Raw genomic sequence first — 22,602 nt, 5'->3', positions numbered from 1 at the left:
GAGAGGAGGAGTAAGGGAGATACTTTGTTAATGCCAATTCCAAAAAGGAATTTGCCTTTACAAAACAGGCATTTTGAGTACTTAAATGTTGTGACTTGTTACATTGCTCTTTCTCTATATTATACACTCTAAAAGGAATAGAAATGTAAAATATACAGGGAAAGAGAAGATCTACGAATTTACCACTTAATACCCATTTACCATAAGTAAGCATCTCCATTTTGGAGGACTGGAGAAAAAGCTTGTCATCTTCTTCAGACTTGACTCATGGATTGATTTGACCTCACGATTTATTTGTTTTTAAGAAATGGCATAGATAAGGTTGTCAGTCATGTTGTCAGGATTTGTTTCTAGTAATATTCATTGCCTAATGCTGGTGGCATCTTTATTAGCGGTTGAATAGGAGTTGGCTTGTTTTATTCCTGTCAGTTATTATTGTGGATCTCAACAGAAAAATCAATATGCACCGAAAGACTTTAACATGTAACAAGCAGCCAGTGCTCTTGACTCCACATTAAAGTGGGTTCTAATCATAATTATCAAAGAGCCAGTCTTTTAAAATCAAAACCATAAATCATCATGGCATTTAACTAGTAAAATAATTCCAACAGAACATCTCTAATAAAGTATCCTTTTTTGTCCTTAGAGTTTGTTCTAGCCAAAGATTTAAAAACAATTTAAATTAAGTTGAATTACATTTAAGGGAGTATGCTTAATACATTATCTGTGCACCATGAAAGAGATTTTGCTACTAAGGCACGTTGGTGCCTGTTACCTGGTCGCATGACTACAGCATATCACTAAAGTATATGTCATGACTGACACGCTCATCTCAAACCCAGCTTCTGTTGCTTGAACATGTTTGAAGTGACTTTTTTGTGTTCTGTGTTCCAGGTGCCACTGTTCATCCCCGCTTTGTTTTCCTTCACATGCCTCTTCATGGTTGCCCTTTCCCTCTATTCGGACCCATTTAGTACAGGGATTGGCTTCGTCATCACTCTGACTGGAGTCCCTGCGTATTATCTCTTTATTATATGGGACAAGAAACCCAGGTGGTTTAGAATAATGTCAGGTAAGAATTTTAAATACTTTCAGGACATTGTGCAACACCATGTAGAAAACCCATAAAGGTGTACATACATAATATACTTAACATTTAAAAATGTAAGTGGCACAATTGATTTGAGAACATTATGGCATTTTAATTGGAACTGCTTTTTGGCAGGAAGGACATTTAGGGTACAGCCGTTGAATCCTTTTGGATATTAGTTTGGGCTGCTGTAATCACTTCTTAGGAGAAACAGCTTTGTTTTAGATGAAATTTTATCAGTAGTTCTCTAATCGACCTAATCTCTCTTTGAATCCTTTACTAACCTAATTATTTTCCTTGTAGTTTGAATGCAGTTTAGTGATTTTATATCATAACATGTAACTTGATGAGTGACATGAGATTTGTTGGGGAGTTAGGCAGTGGCCTGCAAATGCCTTCAACATTATGACTGTATGCTACCTTAAAAGGAAGGGTGACTCATGAAGGATTATAATAACAAGAACAATGGAGAGAACAATAGCAGCTTCCACATGTGTGTGCACATGTATGACTTCATTTAATTTTTTTTAAATTTTACTTTAAGTTCTGGAATAAATGTGCAGAATGTGCAGGTTTGTTACATAGGTATACATGTGCTATGGTGGGAATGTAAATTAGTTCAACCATTGTGGAAAAACAGTGTGGCAATTCTTCAAGAATCTAGAACCAGAAATATCATTTGACCCAGTAATCCCATTACTGGGTATATACCTGAAGGTTTATAAATCATTCTACTATAAAGACACATGCACACGTATGTTTATTGCAGCACTATTTACAATAGCAAAAACTTAGAACCAACCCAAATGCCCATCAATGATAGAATGGATAAGGAAAATGTGGCACATAAATATGATAGAATACTATGCAGCCATAAAAAAGAATGAGTTAATATCCTTTGCAGGGACATAGATGAAGCTGGAAGCCATTATTCTCAGCAAACTAACACAGGAACAGAAAAGCAAACAGCACATGTCCTCACTCATAAGTGGGAGTAGAACAATGAGGACACATGGACACAGGGAGAGGAACAAGACTTTATTTAATTCATATAATATCCTACTGAGGTAGGAAAATTATTATCCCCAGTTAATAGGCTTTGAATTATAGCATGAGAGAATTCAGGTCACTTGTTCCAAGTCATACAGATATAAAGTAGAATAGCTGAAAGTCAAACTCAGGCAGTTTTTTTTTTTTTTTTTTTTTTTTTTTTTTTTTTTTTTTGAGACGGAGTCTCGCTCTGTCGCCCAGGCTGGAGTGCAGTGGCGCGATCTCGGCTCACTGCAGGCTCCGCCCCCCGGGTTTCACGCCATTCTCCTGCCTCAGCCTCCCGAGTAGCTGGGACTACAGGCGCCCGCTACCACGCCCGGCTAATTTTTTGTATTTTTAGTAGAGACGGGGTTTCACCGTGTTAGCCAGGATGGTCTCGATCTCCTGACCTCGTGATCCGCCCGCCTCGGCCTCCCAAAGTGCTGGGATTACAGGCGTGAGCCACCGCGCCCGGCCGGCAGTTTTATATTTTAGGAGAATCACCCTGGGGGTTGTGAGGATGGATTAAGATAGGTTGGGGCTGAAGACAGAATATTGACTTTGGTGGTTACTGCAGCAATCCTGATGAGAATTGAGGGGGATTCTGAAGACAGGCAGTATCAGCAGGGTCTGAGAGAAAGTGAAACATACTAAAAGGAAAAATCAGCAAGACTTGGTGACCAGTTAAATTGGGGGAGGAGAAAACATAGTAGATGACTAGGTAGGAAGGGTGCTTATGAACAGCCTGTGTTGAAAGCATATCTCTCTGTCAGAGGCTCTCCTGAGTCCTCTCCCCTACATGATCATCTCAAGCAATCCTCAACAAGGTTGATGTGTGAGGTGCTATTATTCCCAAGTCCAGATGAGAAAACCAGAGCTCAGGAAAATGGAGAATTTATTTTTGAGTGTATGTATTTTAAACCATAGAACTAGGAATTGAACCCACATCTGCTGGACTTCTAAGTTCATGTTCTTTCTAGACTGGATCCCTTGTGGAAGTGGGGGGGGGGGAGAGAGAGAGAGAGGGAGAGAGAGAGACAGAGAGAGAGAGGGAGAGAGAGAGAGACAGAGAGAGAGAGATAGGTAGGTAACAAATATAGCCAGAAGGGCAGATCTATTCTCGCTGGTGAATGTGGTGAGTTTAGAACATAGCTTTCATACTTTTTCTTTGTTTTACTTACTTTACCATAATTAATTTTTTAAATTCCAGTTAAAAGTTTAGGGAGATTTCTGGTTAAATTATTAATAAATAATGCCAGTGTTACTAAAAAAACAAACAGCCAAAAACCTTGATATGCATATTGAATCTCTAGTGTGCTGTGCAGACTCATTGAGAAGTCATTCCTTTAAAGCAGAGTTTTATTAATACCTTTTATTAGCATTCAATTGGAATTTTGCATCTTTAGATCTTATACTAATATTTATATCTGGATTTTGTTTCCCCAAAGAAATGTTACTATACAAATGAGGTGCTTTATGGCTGACACAGGCACACTGATTCCCTTAACTGAGTATTTAATCTCTATTTCTTCTCAGATCACACTAGCTTTCTGTGGAATATTTTTAAGTTTTCTGTGTTCTAGACACTAAATATAGAGCCTGTTCTGAGGGAAAAGGGATCTTATTAAATACCATTTACCATTAGGGTTGCTTTATTCATTGCTAACATTTAGGATAGATTAGCACTCATCGCTGTGAAATCTGTCTGTCTCCCATACTAACCAAGACAGTTAAAACCCCTGAGCAGCACAGAAAATTAAGAGAATTGAGGAAGAAAGAGCTGGTGGTCCTAGAGTTAGACTAGAAGAAAGGGAGCATGATGAAAGAGCAAAGCCATTGTTCGATCCCACTTTAGCAGGCATTTTGTTCCTCCTGTTTGGAGTCAGCCAACTCTAGTAGTTCTTTCCTCTTGCTAACAAACACGTGTGTACTTTGTATTATTTCTTTGTCAGTTCATCTCAACAAGCGGTTTTCATGTTTGATCCTTCATTGATGTCTTTTGGTGTTCATGTAATTTTAAAGTTTTTTGCTATTTTTCTATCTCTAATGATGTTTTGAACATTTCCAAGGCCTCCAAATTTAGTGTTAGCCATTTGTGAAACTAGCAGCAATGGAGTAGTCCCATAATGGTTATTTGGTTCTCAAAAATGCCATTAAGTCTTACCAGGGAGCATGGCAATTCTGCTTTTAAACTGCGATCATTGTAACTCTTTATCTTTATAGCTGCCTTGAAAGTGAGTAGCAAAAAGCAACAGTCCTCCGTAATTTTGTTTGATTTTTCTCTGAGGCAGCATTCTTGTAGTAAAATAAAGAAAATTCATAATATTTATTGCTGCAATAGGAAGTATTTTCTTAGCCTTTGGCCAAAACAAAACACTCACACACAGACGCACAAACAACAAAATCCTGAAGCAGCGCCCTGACCCTTCTCCCAACTACTCTGTGATCATTTTGTTAGAGAGAAACTCAATGTGAACTTAGAGACCAAGAGCCTTTGCTTGGAGCAGTTTGTTCAGTGATTTCATATCATGTTCTTTCATTAGGTAAAATTCCATAACCTTTATATTATCATTTATTTTTACCCTGATAATGCATGAGTAGATCAGCCCTGTGAAAATGATAGTCTATCAAAATACATTTTACCTAGGTTGTTTCCATGAAAAATGAGAGGTAACCAAATAGCACTCGGAAAATGGTGAAAGGCTGCTGAGAACTGACAGCCAGGGAATGTTCAGAATCCAAGGAGCTGAGATTTTCAGAGATTTGATAAATCTCTCCAGCCACAGGATGCCAGTATTGAACCACTTTTTGTTTGATAGCATTTCTAGGGAGAAAAGAAAACATGCTCTTAAGGGAATGGTGAGATACACGGAAAGCTTTTTTCTGCCATCTGTGACAGAGTGGTTTATTCTTCTGGTGGGTTAGTTATATTATTTATTTACTTATAGGAACACAAGCTTCTCACGCAAGGAAAAAGGGGCGGATACCCCAATGACATATGCAAATACACAAAGATAGCAAGACCTGGCAAACCTGGGCCAGGACTCACAGCAGCTGTTTTACTTGGCTGTCTCTATTTATCAGCCAAACCTTGTCACGGGGTTGAGTGAGGTGACTGGAAGTGGGTCCCTCCTGCTCAGGGAGAGAGATAGAGGACAGCCTTATTTAAACAAAATCTTTGATTATAAAAAATCAGACTGGGAAACACCAGCGGAATGACTGTAATGCATCTTTGTGGACAGTGAGTTTGCAACTCCAGAGTCCTAAAAGCATATGCTGCATACAGTGGGTCAAGATAACTTCATTTATGTTAAATCACTGACAGCTGAATAATGCATTTAACAGACTGTTCACAAAGACTGCAGTGCAATATGTAAGTTAATTAAGCTTGCCTACATTTCTTAGGGGTCCAAACTATCTTCATTGTAAGAATAAAATGAGATCATGCTTGTGAAAATATTTGTAGCCTTAAAAAAATACTATTATTCTTATGAAGACTTCCAGAAAAAAAAATGGCCTTGTGCTACATCACAAATGTGGCCATTTTTGCTGTAGTTCCCATATTGGTACCAGGTATGGTTGGGTAAATCAAATTTTGCAGGGTCAGTTGTTGTTTCAAATTATTTCAAGAATAACTACTGAACATGAAAGGTAAAGCTAAAAATACTACAACTGTTATTTGGTCCTGTACCTTACAGTTACTGAAAACACCAAATGCAGACTCATTAACACACCTTTATTTAAAGAAAGAGTACCGCGGGTTGATTATCCTTAAAGCCGAAAGACTTTTTCAACATGGATGTAGACATGACAGTTGAATGCCACATACTCTGCAGCTTTCCCCGGCAAGCAGGAAGCTTCCTTAAAGACATACTTGCCTCTCTTGAGCACTGCTGTCTGGTCCACTGCTGTAAGATAATCTAGAAGGAGAAGTTGCTGTGACTTCAACAGGTACTCATGGTCAAAATCAATTACTCTGCAGAAGCCTTCATTACGATGAAAGTCATTCAAATCCTGAGATTCCAAGAGAGATCACATAAGAAAGACACATTGGATATTGTCAACAGGGCTGATTAAACACAAAGGAAGAGGAAAGATAGCAGAAAGTGTGCAAAACCAGAAGAGAGATTCTATGGCCATGTGCTACTGAATAACGGACCCAAACCAAGCTTTTAGGAAGGAGAATGACACATTAGGGAAGCAGCAGGATCTAAGTTGCTCCTCATTTGTCTGAATGGAGGCAATGTTATGACATGGGGAAGCAAGATGTCTAAGATAGCAGACATCTGGGGGTCCCTGAATATAGAGAAACATTTTTGGAAAAGGCTTTCATGTTGGGTGTGGAGGGCAGTCATGGAGATTAGTTCAGGAGGCTATGGGCAGGAGGATCTCTTTAGGGAGACAGGGCTGTAGATGATGTCTCTTTAACATCACTGCTTTACATCTGGCCATTGCAGATGCCTGAGATCTCTTGTTTTTCTGTTTGTTTTAAACTACTGTCATGTATCCCTAGCCCCTTCTCTGTCTAAGCTACATTTTCTTTACTATTTATTAATATTTCCTTTTCCCACAAATGCCTATTGTTATAGAATAAGTTTGTCATTTCCCTTTTCTGAAAATATGGGCTTTAATTGCTCTTGAGTGCTCCCTTATGCTGCACTTACATCTCAATGTAAAGAGTCGGCTGTGTAAAATACAGTTTATTTAGGAAACACTCAGAGTTTATAATTTACCGAGACTGTGCTGGGCCCTTTACAATTAATATAGACTGTAAAATTAGTGGGCTGAGGACAGTATCTTTGACAAACACAGAAGAAAAGGATGAAAAAAATACTTTTTTTTTTTTTTTTTTGAGATGGAGTTTCATTCTTGTTGCCCACGCTGGAGTGTAATGGTGCAATCTCGGCTTACAGCAACCTCTGCCTCCTGGGTTCAAGTGATTCTCCTGCCTCAGCCTCCTGAGTAGCTGGGAGTACAGGCATGCACCATCAGACCCAGCTAATTTTGTATTTTTAGTAGAGATGGGGTTTCTCCATGTTAGTGGGGCTGGTCTCGAACTCCCAACCTCAGGTGATCCACCCACCTCAGCCTCCCAAAGTGCTGGGATTACTGACATGAGCCACTGCACCCAGCCTGAAAAAAATACCTTTTAAAATGTCATTAAATATGGCTTGAAAGGAGCTATTACAGATAACAAGCCATGAATGAGGAGAAAGACTCTATGTCCAGATGAAAGACTATCTGGGCCTGAAACCATCAAGAGGTCAGGCTCTAAACAGCTCCAGGACTAGCGGGACATTGAAAAGGTTCTGTAGGAATTCATTACAAAGATAAGAAGCAAACTGGCTGGGCATGGTGGCTCACACCTGTAATCCCAGCACTTTGGGAGGTCGAGGCAGGCAAATCACTTGAGGCCAGGAGTTCAAGACCACCCAGACGAACATGGTGAAACCCCGTCTCTACTAAAAATACAAAATTAGCCAGATGTGGTGGCACATGCCTGTAATCCCAGCTACTTGGGAGGCTGAGGCAGGAGAATCGCGTGAATCTGGGAGGTGGAGGTTTCAGTGAGCCGAGATCGCACCATTGCACTCTAACCTGGGCAATGAGTGAAACTCCGCCTCAAAAAAACAAAACAAAACAAAAAAAGAGGCAAACAAGAACTAATGTCCCCAGAAACCAAGGTCATAGAGTTCTAGAACTGCTAAGATAAAATGACCTTAGAAATCATCTAGCTCAATGGTTCTGAAGGAAAAAAGGTAGACTTCCTTCTGAACACTGGAGCCAGCCTTTCTCGGGATGCCCTCAGTTCCTACATTTTTGTGTCTATCAGAATTACAGACTTCTAGGCCCCATCTTCAGTTTCTAATTGAGTAGGTCTAGGATTGAGCTTGAAAAGATGCATTTCTAATATGGTAGTTGATGCTAATTTTGTTGGTCCAGGGACCGCACTTTGAGAATCACTGATTTAGTCTCTCATTCTACTGATTAGGCAAATTAGGCCCTAGGAGATAAGACAACATTCTCAATAACATGTTACAAGTTAGAGAATGAAAATTATATTCTGATTCTCCTCCAGATTCTTCTGAGGAACTGATTGTAATCTCATAGCTGCAAAAAGAATAAACCAATTTTAAACTGATATAAAGTGTATTTTTAAACATTTATTTATATATTGGTCCTACTGTTTCAAAATATTTTCACCCTTCTGGTCCATGAATAAAAATCCTTATTTGAATGCAAAATATTAATGTATTCTTGCTGAGAAACCATCATGGGAAGTTACAGAAGTGACAAATAAATTAATTGAGCATGATAGAATTCTAATGAAGTAAATAATTCTTGAAAGTGCACTATGAAGTAGACAGTTGTGTGTTTTTGGTATTCAACCCAAAATAATTCATATTTTGCTGTTTTTATGCATTTCTGATTTCCATGCATTTTTAATTTATTTTTATTTCTTTGTAGAGAAAATAACCAGAACATTACAAATAATACTGGAAGTTGTACCAGAAGAAGATAAGTTATGAACTAATGGACTTGAGATCTTGGCAATCTGCCCAAGGGGAGACACAAAATAGGGATTTTTACTTCATTTTCTGAAAGTCTAGAGAATTACAACTTTGGTGATAAACAAAAGGAGTCAGTTATTTTTATTCATATATTTTAGCATATTCAAACTAATTTCTAAGAAATTTAGTTATAACTCTATGTAGTTATAGAAAGCGAATATGCAGTTATTCTATGAGTCGCACAATTCTTGAGTCTCTGATACCTACCTATTGGGGTTAGGAGAAAAGACTAGACAATTACTATGTGGTCATTCTCTACAACATATGTTAGCACGGCAAAGAACCTTCAAATTGAAGACTGAGATTTTTCTGTATATATGGGTTTTGTAAAGATGGTTTTACACACTATAGATGTCTATACTGTGAAAAGTGTTTTCAATTCTGAAAAAAAGCATACATCATGATTATGGCAAAGAGGAGAGAAAGAAATTTATTTTACATTGACATTGCATTGCTTCCCCTTAGATACCAATTTAGATAACAAACAAACACTCATGCTTTAATGGATTATACCCAGAGCACTTTGAACAAAGGTCAGTGGGGATTGTTGAATACATTAAAGAAGAGTTTCTAGGGGCTACTGTTTATGAGACACATCCAGGAGTTATGTTTGAGTAAAAATCCTTGAGAATTTATTATGTCAGATGTTTTTTCATTCATTATCAGGAAGTTTTAGTTATCTGTCATTTTTTTTTTCACATCAGTTTGATCAGGAAAGTGTATAACACGTCTTAGAGCAAGAGTTAGTTTGGTATTAAATCCTCATTAGAACAACCACCTGTTTCACTAATAACTTACCCCTGATGAGTCTATCTAAACCTATGCATTTTAAGCCTTCAAATTACATTATCAACATGAGAGAAATCACCAACAAAGATGTTCAAAATAATAGTCCCATATCTGTAATCATATCTACATGCAATGTTAGTAATTCTGAAGTTTTTTAAATTTATGGCTATTTTTACACGATGATGAATTTTGACAGTTTGTGCATTTTCTTTATACATTTTATATTCTTCTGTTAAAATATCTCTTCAGATGAAACTGTCCAGATTAATTAGGAAAAGGCATATATTAACATAAAAATTGCAAAAGAAATGTCGCTGTAAATAAGATTTACAACTGATGTTTCTAGAAAATTTCCACTTCTATATCTAGGCTTTGTCAGTAATTTCCACACCTTAATTATCATTCAACTTGCAAAAGAGACAACTGATAAGAAGAAAATTGAAAGAATGAGAATCTGTGGATAAGTAAGTGTTTGTGTTCAGAAGATGTTGTTTTGCCAGTATTAGAAAATACTGTGAGCCGGGCATGGTGGCTTACATCTGTAATCCCAGCACTTTGGGAGGCTGAGGGGGTGGATCACCTGAGGTCGGGAGTTCTAGACCAGCCTGACCAACATGGAGAAACCCCATCTCTACTAAAAATACAAAATTAGCTGGGCATGGTGGCACATGCTGGTAATCTCAGCTATTGAGGAGGCTGAGGCAGGAGAATTGCTTGAACCCGGGAGGCGGAGGTTGCAGTGAGCCAAGATTGCACCACTGCACTCCAGCCTGGGTGACAAAGTCAGACTCCATCTCCAAAAAAAAAAAAAGATATATATATATATATGTGTGTGTGTGTGTGTGTGTGTGTGTATATATACACACACACTTTTTTTTATATATATATATAGTGGAACTTACAAATGAGAGTAATATAATGATGAAATTTTGAACTGTTATTTATAAACATCTAAGGTAAAATGGTTAGTCATGGCCAGAGTATGTTTCATCCTTTAATTTTTGTCCATTTGAAAATAAGGATTTTTGAAAGAATTATACCAATTAAAATTATTAAAGGCAAACATAGAATTCATAAAAAATTGTCCAAAGTAGAAATGATGACCTATAATTTGGAGCATTTCCAATTCAGTAATTTCAATTTTGCTCTTGAAAACATTTAATATATATCCAAGACTGACATTTCTTTAGCTGAACCTAACGTTTGGGTCTCTGAGTGAATTTATAATAACTCCTTCCTTCCTTAGCATAGGGTTTTCAAAATTTGATTTATAATTCCTATTTCCAGTAAATATTGTTCATTTGTCCACATCTCTCCCTATGATATGTTGCTGGAGGTAAGAATTTCTTTTATATTCCTATTATTTTTTTTTCCCCATAGACTAGGCTCATAGAATTTAAACAAGCAAATTTTCCTGAGCTTTTTCTTGCCAAATGAAAGAAGACTGGTAAATTCTCATAGAGAGGTTTGTGTAGTTCTTGGCTCTTCCTGGGGTTAATGTGCTTATATTCACAGTGGCAAATTGGTCTCAGACTTTATTTATTTTTGATTTGAATTTCTCTTTAAAAGTATCAATTTAAAAGGTAACTAGAATTATTCTTTCTCATTTTCAAAAGTGATTTTTGCATTATTAAATTTCCCTGCCATTGTAATGCCATTTCAAGCAGAAAAAAAGTCAGCCAGTAATTAAGAAAAAAAGTGATGGAGATTAAGTAGTATTTTGGCTTATTTTTAGGACTCATCATGAGAAGACACAGAGTTCCTTTAATCAGGAAATTAATATCCATAATTTTCATTCAAAATTGCAGTATGTAAAGCAGATTCTCAAAAACTCTCCTGAACACTTATTTATATATATGTTTTTATATAAGTAAAATTTTTCTCATATTTTTATACGATATGCACACACACACACACACACACATGCACATACTACTTACTACATGTTCTGTACTTGTACTTTGTACCATGCATATTCAAATGTTTATATACATAAGTTTATTATAACATAAACAGTAAAAGTAATGAATACTGTTTAAAATAACTAATATAGTATTTTTTAATTTTTGTGGGGATGGATTCTCAAATACTTGTGATTTTAAAAGATCCAGTAAAGACTTCTAAAGCTAAAACACAACTTGATTTTAAAAAGAATGATTCTCCTTACACAATTATAAATATTTGCAGTAAATAGTTTCCTTATAATACTGTTTTGACCCCATTTAAAAAGTATTAGATTATATTCCTTTGATCCAATGAAAACTGAACCTTATAAATGGTTAGCTGAAAGTAGACCTTATTCTTGTCCTTCTTTAGAAGAGTAAAGATTTGTCCTAGGGAAGATGGCTGACTTCGGTTCCAAACATGCATATGCATTTAGACTGTAGCTCCTCAGCCCTGTGGACACAAAATTTGGACAGCTTATTAGGTTACGTTAGCAATGCATGACGGTTTCTCCAACACTAAGATATTCACGTTGAAACAGATTTCCTGTTCGTCTTACGTGTCTGGTAAAATTGTTTCCCCAATTACAATTTGACATATCAATAGAGGGTTAACAAGAGTATAATTACATAACAATTCCTCATGAACTGTAATCAGTCTACAGGAAAATCATTATTTTATCTTGATTTGCAGATGAATATACTGCTAAGAAAGGGAGCAACTCTGACCTTTGTTTAAGTTGATCTTTTGTAATTGAGGTATAAGGTATGAAAAGATAAAAAACCGAAGGCCAGAGAATCAGGAAATGAAAGATAGTATGGACTGAAGGTAACAATATTTTAATGTTATGCAATATAGTCAGAGAAATATTAAAAATTAGTTGTTTGCTGTGCATAGGTGGATCTCGCAGGAAGCTAATGAAACCTAAGCTTCAGTGCCTCTCACTTAGACATGTTCCATTCGAGGTCCTGAACCTAACTTTGTATTAGGAATTCTGTACTAATTTTGTTGAAGAAGACCAGCAAAGTTGTGTATACTTCTACCCCCACAAAATCTGCATTGTCCATGTGAGTAAAGTAAAATAATTCCTGTTATTTTTTTCTGTTAGAAATAAGTATGGAGGATATGTTTTTAAAAATTTATGAGTTAATTGAAATATCCATATATAACAAGTGGCTTTCTCACAATATATATGATGTGATATATAGGGAGATAGTTTCACTTTCATCATATTTTATACGTTGATTCTGAACTATAGAAAAATAATAAATGGGATTTTAATTATAGCTCTTTTTCTTAGTTGGGAAAGAAATATAGAGAGATGTGGGATTTGAATGCCCATGAAAGACATTTTATTTTACTTGAATATATTCTTGCTTCACTTTACCCTCCATAATATGTTGTACATTAGTGCTGATCAAGTTTACAGAGTTACATTTTGCTTTCCTAACCATTCAGTCAGGAATTAAAATATGGCATTGTATAACTGGGAAGAAGCTCATAGTGGATATAAATTAGAGTAGATAATGGGTCACCTTGATAGCCTCTGTTTACATTACTTGTATATGGGCAAAATAATTATTACCTATACGTGTATTTAAGCTTAATTTTCATATAAACAGTATTTTTAATCTATGTTAAAATAGATAATATCTAAAAGTGTGATCTCTAGGTAGTCCTTAGTTTATTAGTACTGTACTTCAAAAAGATTTTTAAATAGGTCCGGCACGGTGGCTCATGCCTGTAATCCCAGCACTTTGGGAGGCTGAGGCGGGCGAATCACCTGAGGTCAGGAGTTCGAGATCAGCCTGGCCAACATGGTGAAACCCTGTCTCAACTAAAAATACAAAAATTAGCCGGGCGTGGTGGCAGGCGCCTGTAATCCCAGCTACTCGGGAGGCTGAGGCAGGAGAATCACTTGAACCCAAGGGGCAGAAGCTGCAGTGAGCCAAGATCGCATCATTGCACTCCAGCCTAGGGGACAAGAGCGAGACTTCGTCTCAAAAAAAAAAAAAAAAAAGATTTTTAAATAATAGCTAAAGGTATGCTCTCTAGGTCATCCTTAGTTTATTAGTACTGTACTTAAAAATTATTTTTTAATAGTCAATTTTGGGAGATAATTATTTCTTTCCTTATATTTTCCAATTAGTTGGTGTCTAAAAATAAATGTTTTGTCTAATTTTAGATCAGGTATACATTCACAAAAGCATAAATCATAGTCTCACAGGAAATTCACCAATTTTCCATATGTCGTGAGATAATTGTCCTTTCTACAACCTCATAACAATGAATTTATATAATTACCTAGATTTTCTTAGTGTGAATCTACCAATTAGTTTTATTTTCTTGGTAGTTATTTTTTTCCCTCCTCTCTGTTACTATTGGCCTTAAAATACACAGAGGATGGTTACAGTGTCCTAATAGCTGTTACATGTGTGTGTTTCAGCGTACTTGAATCAAGTGTACATTTATAGTACCAATAACCGCCTTTACAGCTTTACAGTTAACAATTCTCTCACAAAACTGTAGAGCATTAGGCATCTGAGAGCCATAGAGGGCCAAATTTGTTCCAAAGTGAACATGTTTTTTTCCTCAACATATACACTACTGATTTTTTTTAAAAGTATGACTTTCAAGTGAATTAATGTATTGGTTAGGAGAACTGCTTGCTAAGTCCTTATTACCTCTTGTTGAAGCCTCAGAAGGCCGTGCTGAAAGCCAGAGGGGAAAAAAAGAGTAATGCACAGGTATCTCTTTTGCAGTGGTGACTGTATTTTGAGTACCTTGTGTGACAGGGTATTATTACAGCATCTTGTGGGAAAACCTATTAGGCCTTTGCATGTTAAAGCTGTATAATTTGTTGGGTTGTGAGTGGTCTGACTTAAATGTGTATTATAAAATTTAGACATCAAATTTTCCTACTAACTTTATTAGATGCATACTTGGAAGCACAGTCATATCACACTCGGAGGCAATGCAATGTGGTTACCTGGTCCTAGGTTTGAACTGTCTTATTTCAAAAGATTTCTGAATTAATTTTTCCCTAGAATTTCTCCTTCATTCCAAAGTAGAAACATACTTTGAAGAATGAAACAGATTGTTCCCATGAATGTATGCTCATACTCGACTAGAAACGATCTATGTTAAATGACTGTGTATATGAATTATTTCAAGTACTACCCCAAATAACTTTCTTATTGCTCTGAAAGAAGAAAAGCAATGTAAATCACTATGATTATTGCACAAACAACCAGAATTCTCCAACAATTTTAAGTAATCTGATCCTCTTCTTGGAGAAAATTGTTACCTAATAGTTTTTCCTTATGAATATTATTACTACTGGTATAAATCAAATTTCTATAAATTTCCTACTTAAGTCTTAAGAACTGGGTTCTTCCTTTGATGTTATTCATGTTCAGAAAGGAAACAACACTTTACTCTTTTAGGACAATTCCTAGAATCTATAGTAGTATCAGGATATATTTTGCTTTAAAATATATTTTGGTTATTTTGAATACAGACATTGGCTCCAAATTTTCATCTTTGCACAATAGTATGACTTTTCACTAGAACTTCTCAACATTTGGGAACTTTGAAAATATAAGCATCATATGTGTTAAGACTGTATCATTTAATGCTATGAGATACATTGTTTTCTCCCTATGCCAAACAGGTGAACAAACGTAGTTGTTTTTTACTGATACTAAATGTTGGCTACCTGTGATTTTATAGTATGCACATGTCAGAAAAAGGCAAGACAAATGGCCTCTTGTACTGAATACTTTGGCAAACTTATTGGGTCTTCATTTTCTGACAGGATTTGACTCAATATTTGTAGAGCTTGCGTAGAATGGATTACATGGTAGTGATGCACTGGTAGAAATGGTTTTTAGTTATTGACTCAGAATTCATCTCAGGATGAATCTTTTATGTCTCTTTATTGTAAGCATATCTGAATTTACTTTATAAAGATGGTTTTAGAAAGCTTTGTCTAAAAATTTGGCCTAGGAATGGTAACTTCATTTTCAGTTGCCAAGGGGTAGAAAAATAATATGTGTGTTGTTATGTTTATGTTAACATATTATTAGGTACTATCTATCTATGAATGTATTTAAATATTTTTCATATTCTGTGACAAGCATTTATAATTTGCAACAAGTGGAATCCATTTAGCCCAGTGGGAAAGTCTTGGAACTCAGGTTACCCTTGAAGGATATGCTGGCAGCCATCTCTTTGATCTGTGCTTAAACTGTAATTTATAGACCAGCTAAATCCCTAACTTGGATCTGGAATGCATTAGTTATGACCTTGTACCATTCCCAGAATTTCAGGGGCATCGTGGGTTTGGTCTAGTGATTGAAAACACAAGAACAGAGAGATCCAGCTGAAAAAGAGTGATCCTCAATATCCTAACTGGTCCTCAACTCAAGCAGAGTTTCTTCACTCTGGCACTGTGATCATGAAACTTAGTAAAGGGGATTGTGTGTATTTTATACAAATTTAATACAATGTCTTACATTGATAAAATTCTTAAAGAGCAAAACTGCATTTTATTTCTGCATCCACATTCCAATCATATTAGGAGAACTAAGATATTTATCTATGAAGATATAAATGGTGCAGAGAGACTTTCATCTGTGGATTGCGTTGTTTCTTAGGGTTCCTAGCACTGATGCCTGTACAAGCATGTGATATGTGAAATAAAACGGATTCTTCTATAGCTAAATGATTTCCCTCTGGGGAGAGTTCTGGTACTGCAATCACAATGCCAGATGGTGTTTATGGGCTATTTGTGTAAGTGGTAAGATGCTATGAAGTAAGTGTGTTTTCATCTTATGGAAACTCTTGATGCATGTGCTTTTGTATGGAAGAAATTTTGGTGCAATATGATGTCATTCAACTTTGCATTGAATTGAATTTTGGTTGTATTTATATGTATTATACCTGTCATGCTTCTAGTTGCTTCAACCATTTTATAACCATTTTTGTACATATTTTACTTGAAAATATTTTAAATGGAAATTTAAATAAACATTTGATAGTTTACATAATAAATGTCATGTTTTGCTTTCTTTTTAAGCAGTGTATGTTCATTTAAATTGAAGGCCTTAGTTTTAATGATTGAATTGATCTATTACTGATTCCCCAAATTTGTTGGAGCTTCCCACTTTACACCAGTTTCCTGTACTAAAAACTGGAAGTGTTGGCAGACCCAGTCTCCTGGAAACACTCTTTTTTCTCATGGTCTACATCCATCTACCCTCTGGTCTGAAATATCTAGCTCCTCTGCTATTTCCACCTGTACAAGTTCAAAATCTTTTCATTTCATGCCTTTAACAAGAATTTTGTCTTTTATCTCTTTACACTCTCAACTGTTTCCCCAGAATGTTCTTCCTGAAACTCAAATGAGGTCAAAATTTTCAATGGTTTCACATTTATATATATATATATATATATAATATATATTTTGTGGATGGATAAAATTCAAACTCCTCCATATAACACATAGGGCTTTCCATCACCTGTCACCTTTCTTTCTCCAGCTTTCCACATTCTCGGCAGCCATATTAAACGTGTTCTCAGTGGTTCAATAGCAACAAAATATGATGCCATTATTTCTTTTTACACAATGAAGACTCTTACAGGAATTATATTTTCCTCCCCAACTACCATCTCCTTATTCCACACACAGTTAACTTACTTCTACCCAACATTTACGTTCAAAAGTAACCTCTTCCAGAAGCCTTCCCCAAGTTGCTTTAAGACCTGACACCTGAACTCATTCATCATCTGGAGCACATCTTTTTTGTAGAACTCATTGAATACTGCTGTAATTGATTTACTGGACTCACTTTTCTGCCTGAATTTGCTGATTTTGTCTTTCGCCAACTGAAGCATAGTAGGTGCTCAATTAATATTTATTAAAGGTATAAATTCAGTAAGTGCATGCATGAATAAATGACATTCATTAGGTTGCAGGGTAAGCTTTTTTATGATTAGCATAGAAGCAGGTTTTGTTACTCCTAAATTTAAGCAATCCATTAGTTTCTATGGAAATAATAGATTTTCTGTAAAAGCTACCTGCCAAACAAAAGCAAGCTGACTGGGAAGTTTGAGTCAGTCTCTCTTTTTCTCTACCACCACAGGTAGGTAGGTCCTGATGAGGGAAATACTCAGACAAATAGCCTATTATGAATTATTTAGGCCCCTACATTCTTGATACAGTATCTTTTTCATATATCTTGACAAAAAATAATGGTCTGATATGTAGAGCAGAAAAAAATCTAAATTTTTGATGACCAAATTTTACTTGGAAATAGACATGGGAGATTAAATAGCACTTTTCCCGGGGTAAAATGTTTTGGGAGAACAAGGAAAAAGGAAACCAACAACTTTGGCACCTATTAAATTTATACAGTTTTGAAAATAAATGCAATCCATGAGATATGTAGATATATTTATTTAAAAATTAATAAATATGACATGTATTGAATTAAAATATATAATGTCTAGTAATTTGTTTTTAAATTGTCATTAGGCTTTTAAACATGCTGGTTCAGGTTCAGATAGACTTTTGTAACTGGAATACATCTAAACATTTTTTCTTAAATTTTTAGGCAATGTCTAATTTATAAGGATTTGAGATGATTACACATGCTGAGACAAGCAGGCTTTAGGTGGGTAAGTGTATTGTTGCTTTTGTCTCCACATGCCCTAACAATTACATTTGCAGACTCCCTAGAGATCTGACTTTGAAAGTCAGGCCTGTTTTTTTGTTGTTGTTGTTTTTGTTTTTTTAATGTTCTTAAGCTTAAGAACACCTGGTCACCAGTGGGCAGTGGCTAAAACTATGATCTAAAAAACATTTGATGTTTGAAAGAATTCAGAAGTAAAAATATAATTAGGATTCAATTCCTTCAAAATTTTAGCTTCTAACATTTATTAATCTCTGAAAGGCATAAAACAGGATTTTGGAGGTGTTAATGCAGGCTAAACACTACAAACATTGAAATAACTCTCCAGCTACGATAAAATAACTTAGTAAGTGTAAATGAAGATAACCCTAAGAGACATATGGGAAAGTTATTTTCCACTAGTTTTCATTTTTATTGAAAATAAGATAAACTAATTTTACTTTTGTGATGTAATTAACATTATAACTGTATAACATATCATTATGATCATATGTTTTGTTTCCTAAAATCTAAGGACACCATAAAAATTTATTTCATGTTCGGAATGCTGCCTTCAGCTTACTTAATGTTCTCTTTTTAATTCTCACATTGCCATGTTCCTTTAATAATTTGTTACTCAATGATCTACAGTCAAAGTTTAGTTCTTCGTTCATTAATTCAGCAAAAATTCACTCAGCACTTCCCGTATGACAAATCAATATTGTAAATGCAACAACTAACAGTTTAGATAGTGCCTCTGCCTCATGAACCTACCGTCTAGTTGGGGGGAGAGATGCTTTTTCTTAATCAGTCAAATGTGTAGTCACAAATTAGGATTAGTCTCAGGTGCTGTAAGACAGTACAGCCAGGTGGATGTGATCTGGTCTGGGATGTTGGCAAAGGCTTTCCTGAAGATGTAGTATGAGTTGCTATTGAAGGATGAGTGCACATTAACAAGATAAGAGGAGGCAGGGTGAGGAGTGTTACAGGCCAAGTGAATGATGTGACAATAGCTCTAAGCCAGAATAAAATAAGCAAGGCTTGTTTAAGAAAACAAATGAAAGACCAGCACAACTAGAGTATAGGAGCAAAGTACAGAATTCACTCTAGGAGAAGCAAGTGTAGAGCACTTATTAGGCAATATTCTAGATTTCAGTATTTACCAATATAATGGAGATAGCACAGGCAAGTGAAATATGTACATATAATATAAACAGTGAACTTTATCAAAATTTCAAATATTTCCTTCTCACATGTACATAGAATTTTTTTAAGTAGTAAAAAAAAAAAGATTTGAGTTTTATTTATTTTTTAAAAAATCTTATATTTTACCTTTGTAAACTGCAATGGGCTTAAGGCACATATTTGGAAAGAGAAAATAATTGGAGGAATTATATAATTAAGAAATGTGGGAAATTTTATTTCTAGGAATTTTACCATCGTCTCTTCTTAGCATGTTTCCCTCCTCTCTTCCAAGTTAGATTATATCTGATCTACATTGTTAAATACTCACTGATTATCTCTAACATTTGTGATTTTTAAAAAATAAATACTCTTCTGGTGTTTTGATTTTTAATCTAATTTTAACTTCTAAAATTTATTTATTTATTGAGACACAGTCTCACTCTATTGGCCAGGCTGGAGTTAAGTGTCACAATCTCGGATCACTGCAACCTCTACCTCCCAGGTCCAAGGGATTCTCGTGCCTCAGCTTTCTAAGTAGCTGGGATTACACGTGTGTGCCACCATGCGTGGCTAATTTTTGAATTTTTAGTAGAGACAGGGTTTCACCATGTTGGTCAGGCTGGTCTCGAACTTCTGATCCCAAGTGATCCACCTGCCTTAGCCTCCCACAATGCTGGGATTACAGGCATGAGTCACCATGCCCAGCCTAAAATGTATACTTTGCCCACATGAAAACACTAAACAAAATCTAATTAACATGATATGTTATTAATAAAGTTATTGTCTCTCAAGTCAAGGCATTTATTTGATTTTAATGGTTTACTATGAAAATCTTCAATATAATAAAATTATTTAAAGCTTTTTCTGATTCTTTAGAGACTCAGAGAATGATTTTTTTTCATTTTTTTCTACTCTTCATAATTCACAATAAAAGAAAAGTGGCTCTTGTAGCAAAAGAACAGTAATTTTGCTTAAGGAATAAAAAAATAGAGAAAATATTATTTTAAATTATTTAAAGAAAGTTTCCATGGAAAACAGGGAATTCTATGATATAGTTTTCTCATACTCAAATTTCCCTTACCTGAAATGTTATTGCCAGATGTTCTTCTATGCATTTTTGTGATATATTGATTTCCTTAAAAGAATATTTTGATATCATCCAGGTGTGCCTAATGATAAGAAAAAGCTAATGTAGAAAGTCTACAATTATTAGTAAAACACTTTTTCAAATTAAAGCTCTCAGATTTCAGTGAAAGAATATTGAATCAAAGAACTGAAAGGGCAGAAGAAATTGAACAATGGTTCAATTTTGTAATAGATGTTATTTATCATTTTTATTAAACTTTGTGTTAGCTATGTGCCTTGTATTGACTAGGATACTCCTCACCTGTGAGTATGAATAAGACAGATGACAAGCCTTACTTCCATTTTTGGATTAAGAAAATGAGTACAAAGTAAGTAAAATGGCTTGCCTAGAACAACAGAGAAAATCAGAGATCAGAGTAGATTTTGATTATCAAATGACTCAAGTTTCAAACTGTTGAATCAAGCCATCTCTTAGGTGAAGGCAATTACTTTGTTTTATTTATAAGGCAATCAATTATTAAATATTTTGTATCTACTATATGATTAATAATGAATTTTATGATGTGGGAAATGTACCATGATTCTTCAGCCCTAGGAACTCACAGTAATTCAGCTTGGATAAAGATGAATCTATAAAACCACAGGAATACACAATTTAATACAGTGTATGATTAACTGGAAACTGTGTGTTATAATTGTAAATAAGTTAATGGATATGAGATGCTGGGCTTTGCTTTAGTCCTTAAATATTTGGAGGTGATTGACAGGGGGGTAGAAGTTGATTTCAGATGATGATATATGTGTGGTTTACAATTTCAGTAAAGACATATAGTAAAAGTGGACCATGCTTTTGGTTTATAAAAGAGTTAAGTCCAAGTAGACTAGAGAATAACAAATACGAAGAAGTTGGTTGTGTTATTTATATTCACTTATGACAGAGCCTTTAAAACATGAAAAAGAATTTGGTCTGAAGACAGAAGTCACTGAAGGTATTTTGGGCAGGAATAATGTGGTCAAAGTGGCAACTAAACAAGATTATGTTGTCAGCTCTGCTGGAGAGATTATAAGGAAAAAATCTAGAATCAGCAAAATATAGCTGATGAGCTTTTGCAATGAGCAGGCATGAAGAAGTCTAGATTGGGATTAGTGATGAAAGCAGATAAATAAAACATTTGTGAAGAAAAAACCAAGAGGACTCTATGCCTAACTTACTAGAATAAGAGGAGGATGAGTCATTGTGACTCTGAGGTTTCAGCTGAATGAGTTGATGATTAGGGTAGTATGTGACTGAAACAGGCATGCTTGGTGATAAACTTCTGATTTCCCTTTATGGAATGGCTGGAGATTGGCACACATTTCCATTTGTGAAGTCCTGCATTTGGGGTGGTGAAAATTCCATCGGGGGCCGGGCACAGTGGCTCATGCCTGTAATCCCAGCACTTTGGGAGGACAAGATGGGTGGATCACTTGAGGTCAGTAATTCGAGACCAGCCTGAACAACATGGTGAAACCCCAACACTACTAAAAATACAAAAAATTAGCTGGGCATTATGGTGGGTGCCTGTAATCCCAGCTACTCAGGAGGCTGAGGCAGGAGAATCGCTTGAACCCAGGAGGCAAAAGTTGCAGTGAGCCGAGATGATGCCATTGCACTCCAGCCTGGGCAACAGAGACAGACTCCATCTCAAAAAAAAAAAAAAAAAAAAATTCCATCTGGATATTTCCCCTGATTATTAGATTACAGGGCAAAAGCCAAGGTGAGAGGACAGGATTCTAGATACACATTGCTAGTGTTCTTGAGGAGGCTAGTAACACTCTTTTCCACTGGGTCTATTAATCAATTAAGACATACATCTAAATTATAAGGCAGATAGAAGAACAAAATACCACCATCATGCAGATACAGCTAACACAGGAGAATATGACTCATAGCTATGGACAAGTGGACTTTCTAATATTCAACTCTAGGGTTAAAAAAATGTGCCCATCTAACTGTAGGCAGCCTTGTACCATTCAAGCTTTTTCCCACGGATCCTTGACCCTATAAAACTTATAGTGTGAATTAATGCCCAGTAGAATTGATGTCCTCTGTGGTCAGGCTGCTTCCCAAGAAGAAAATACATATCATCAGTTGTTGTTGTTTTTTTCTTTTCCACCAAACTCACCTGTAAGATTAAGACACTACTGTTCTAGAAAGAGGCCAAGAGTATTTCCTTAATGTAGCTCTTAATGA

At 35.7% G+C, this 22,602-nt stretch overlaps 1 protein-coding gene across 8 annotated transcripts in view; it reads left to right on the top strand.

The window, feature by feature from the left end:
* The window catches only part of SLC7A11 (solute carrier family 7 member 11), a 143,541-nt gene extending 130,084 nt beyond the window's left edge, over positions 1–13,457 (top strand). For 6 of the 8 annotated variants that reach the window (XM_063809007.1, XM_063809006.1, XM_063809003.1 and 3 more), the window contains 2 exons: positions 895–1,072; positions 8,588–10,128. In XM_063809007.1, coding sequence (XP_063665077.1) covers positions 895–1,072; positions 8,588–8,649 — 240 coding nt within the window. In that variant the 3' untranslated portion in view covers positions 8,650–10,128. Of the gene's footprint in view, positions 1–894; positions 1,073–5,817; positions 8,262–8,587 lie in introns of those variants that run through there. The other 2 variants (XM_001136486.7, XM_016952223.4) reach the window with 2 other exon arrangements.
* The last annotated feature ends 9,145 nt before the right edge of the window (positions 13,458–22,602 follow it).

Source organism: Pan troglodytes, chromosome 3 (assembly GCF_028858775.2).
Source record: "Pan troglodytes isolate AG18354 chromosome 3, NHGRI_mPanTro3-v2.0_pri, whole genome shotgun sequence".
NCBI lineage: Eukaryota > Metazoa > Chordata > Mammalia > Primates > Hominidae > Pan > Pan troglodytes.
Note: the sequence above shows the minus strand (reverse complement) of the source record. Positions and strands in the feature narration are given on the sequence as shown.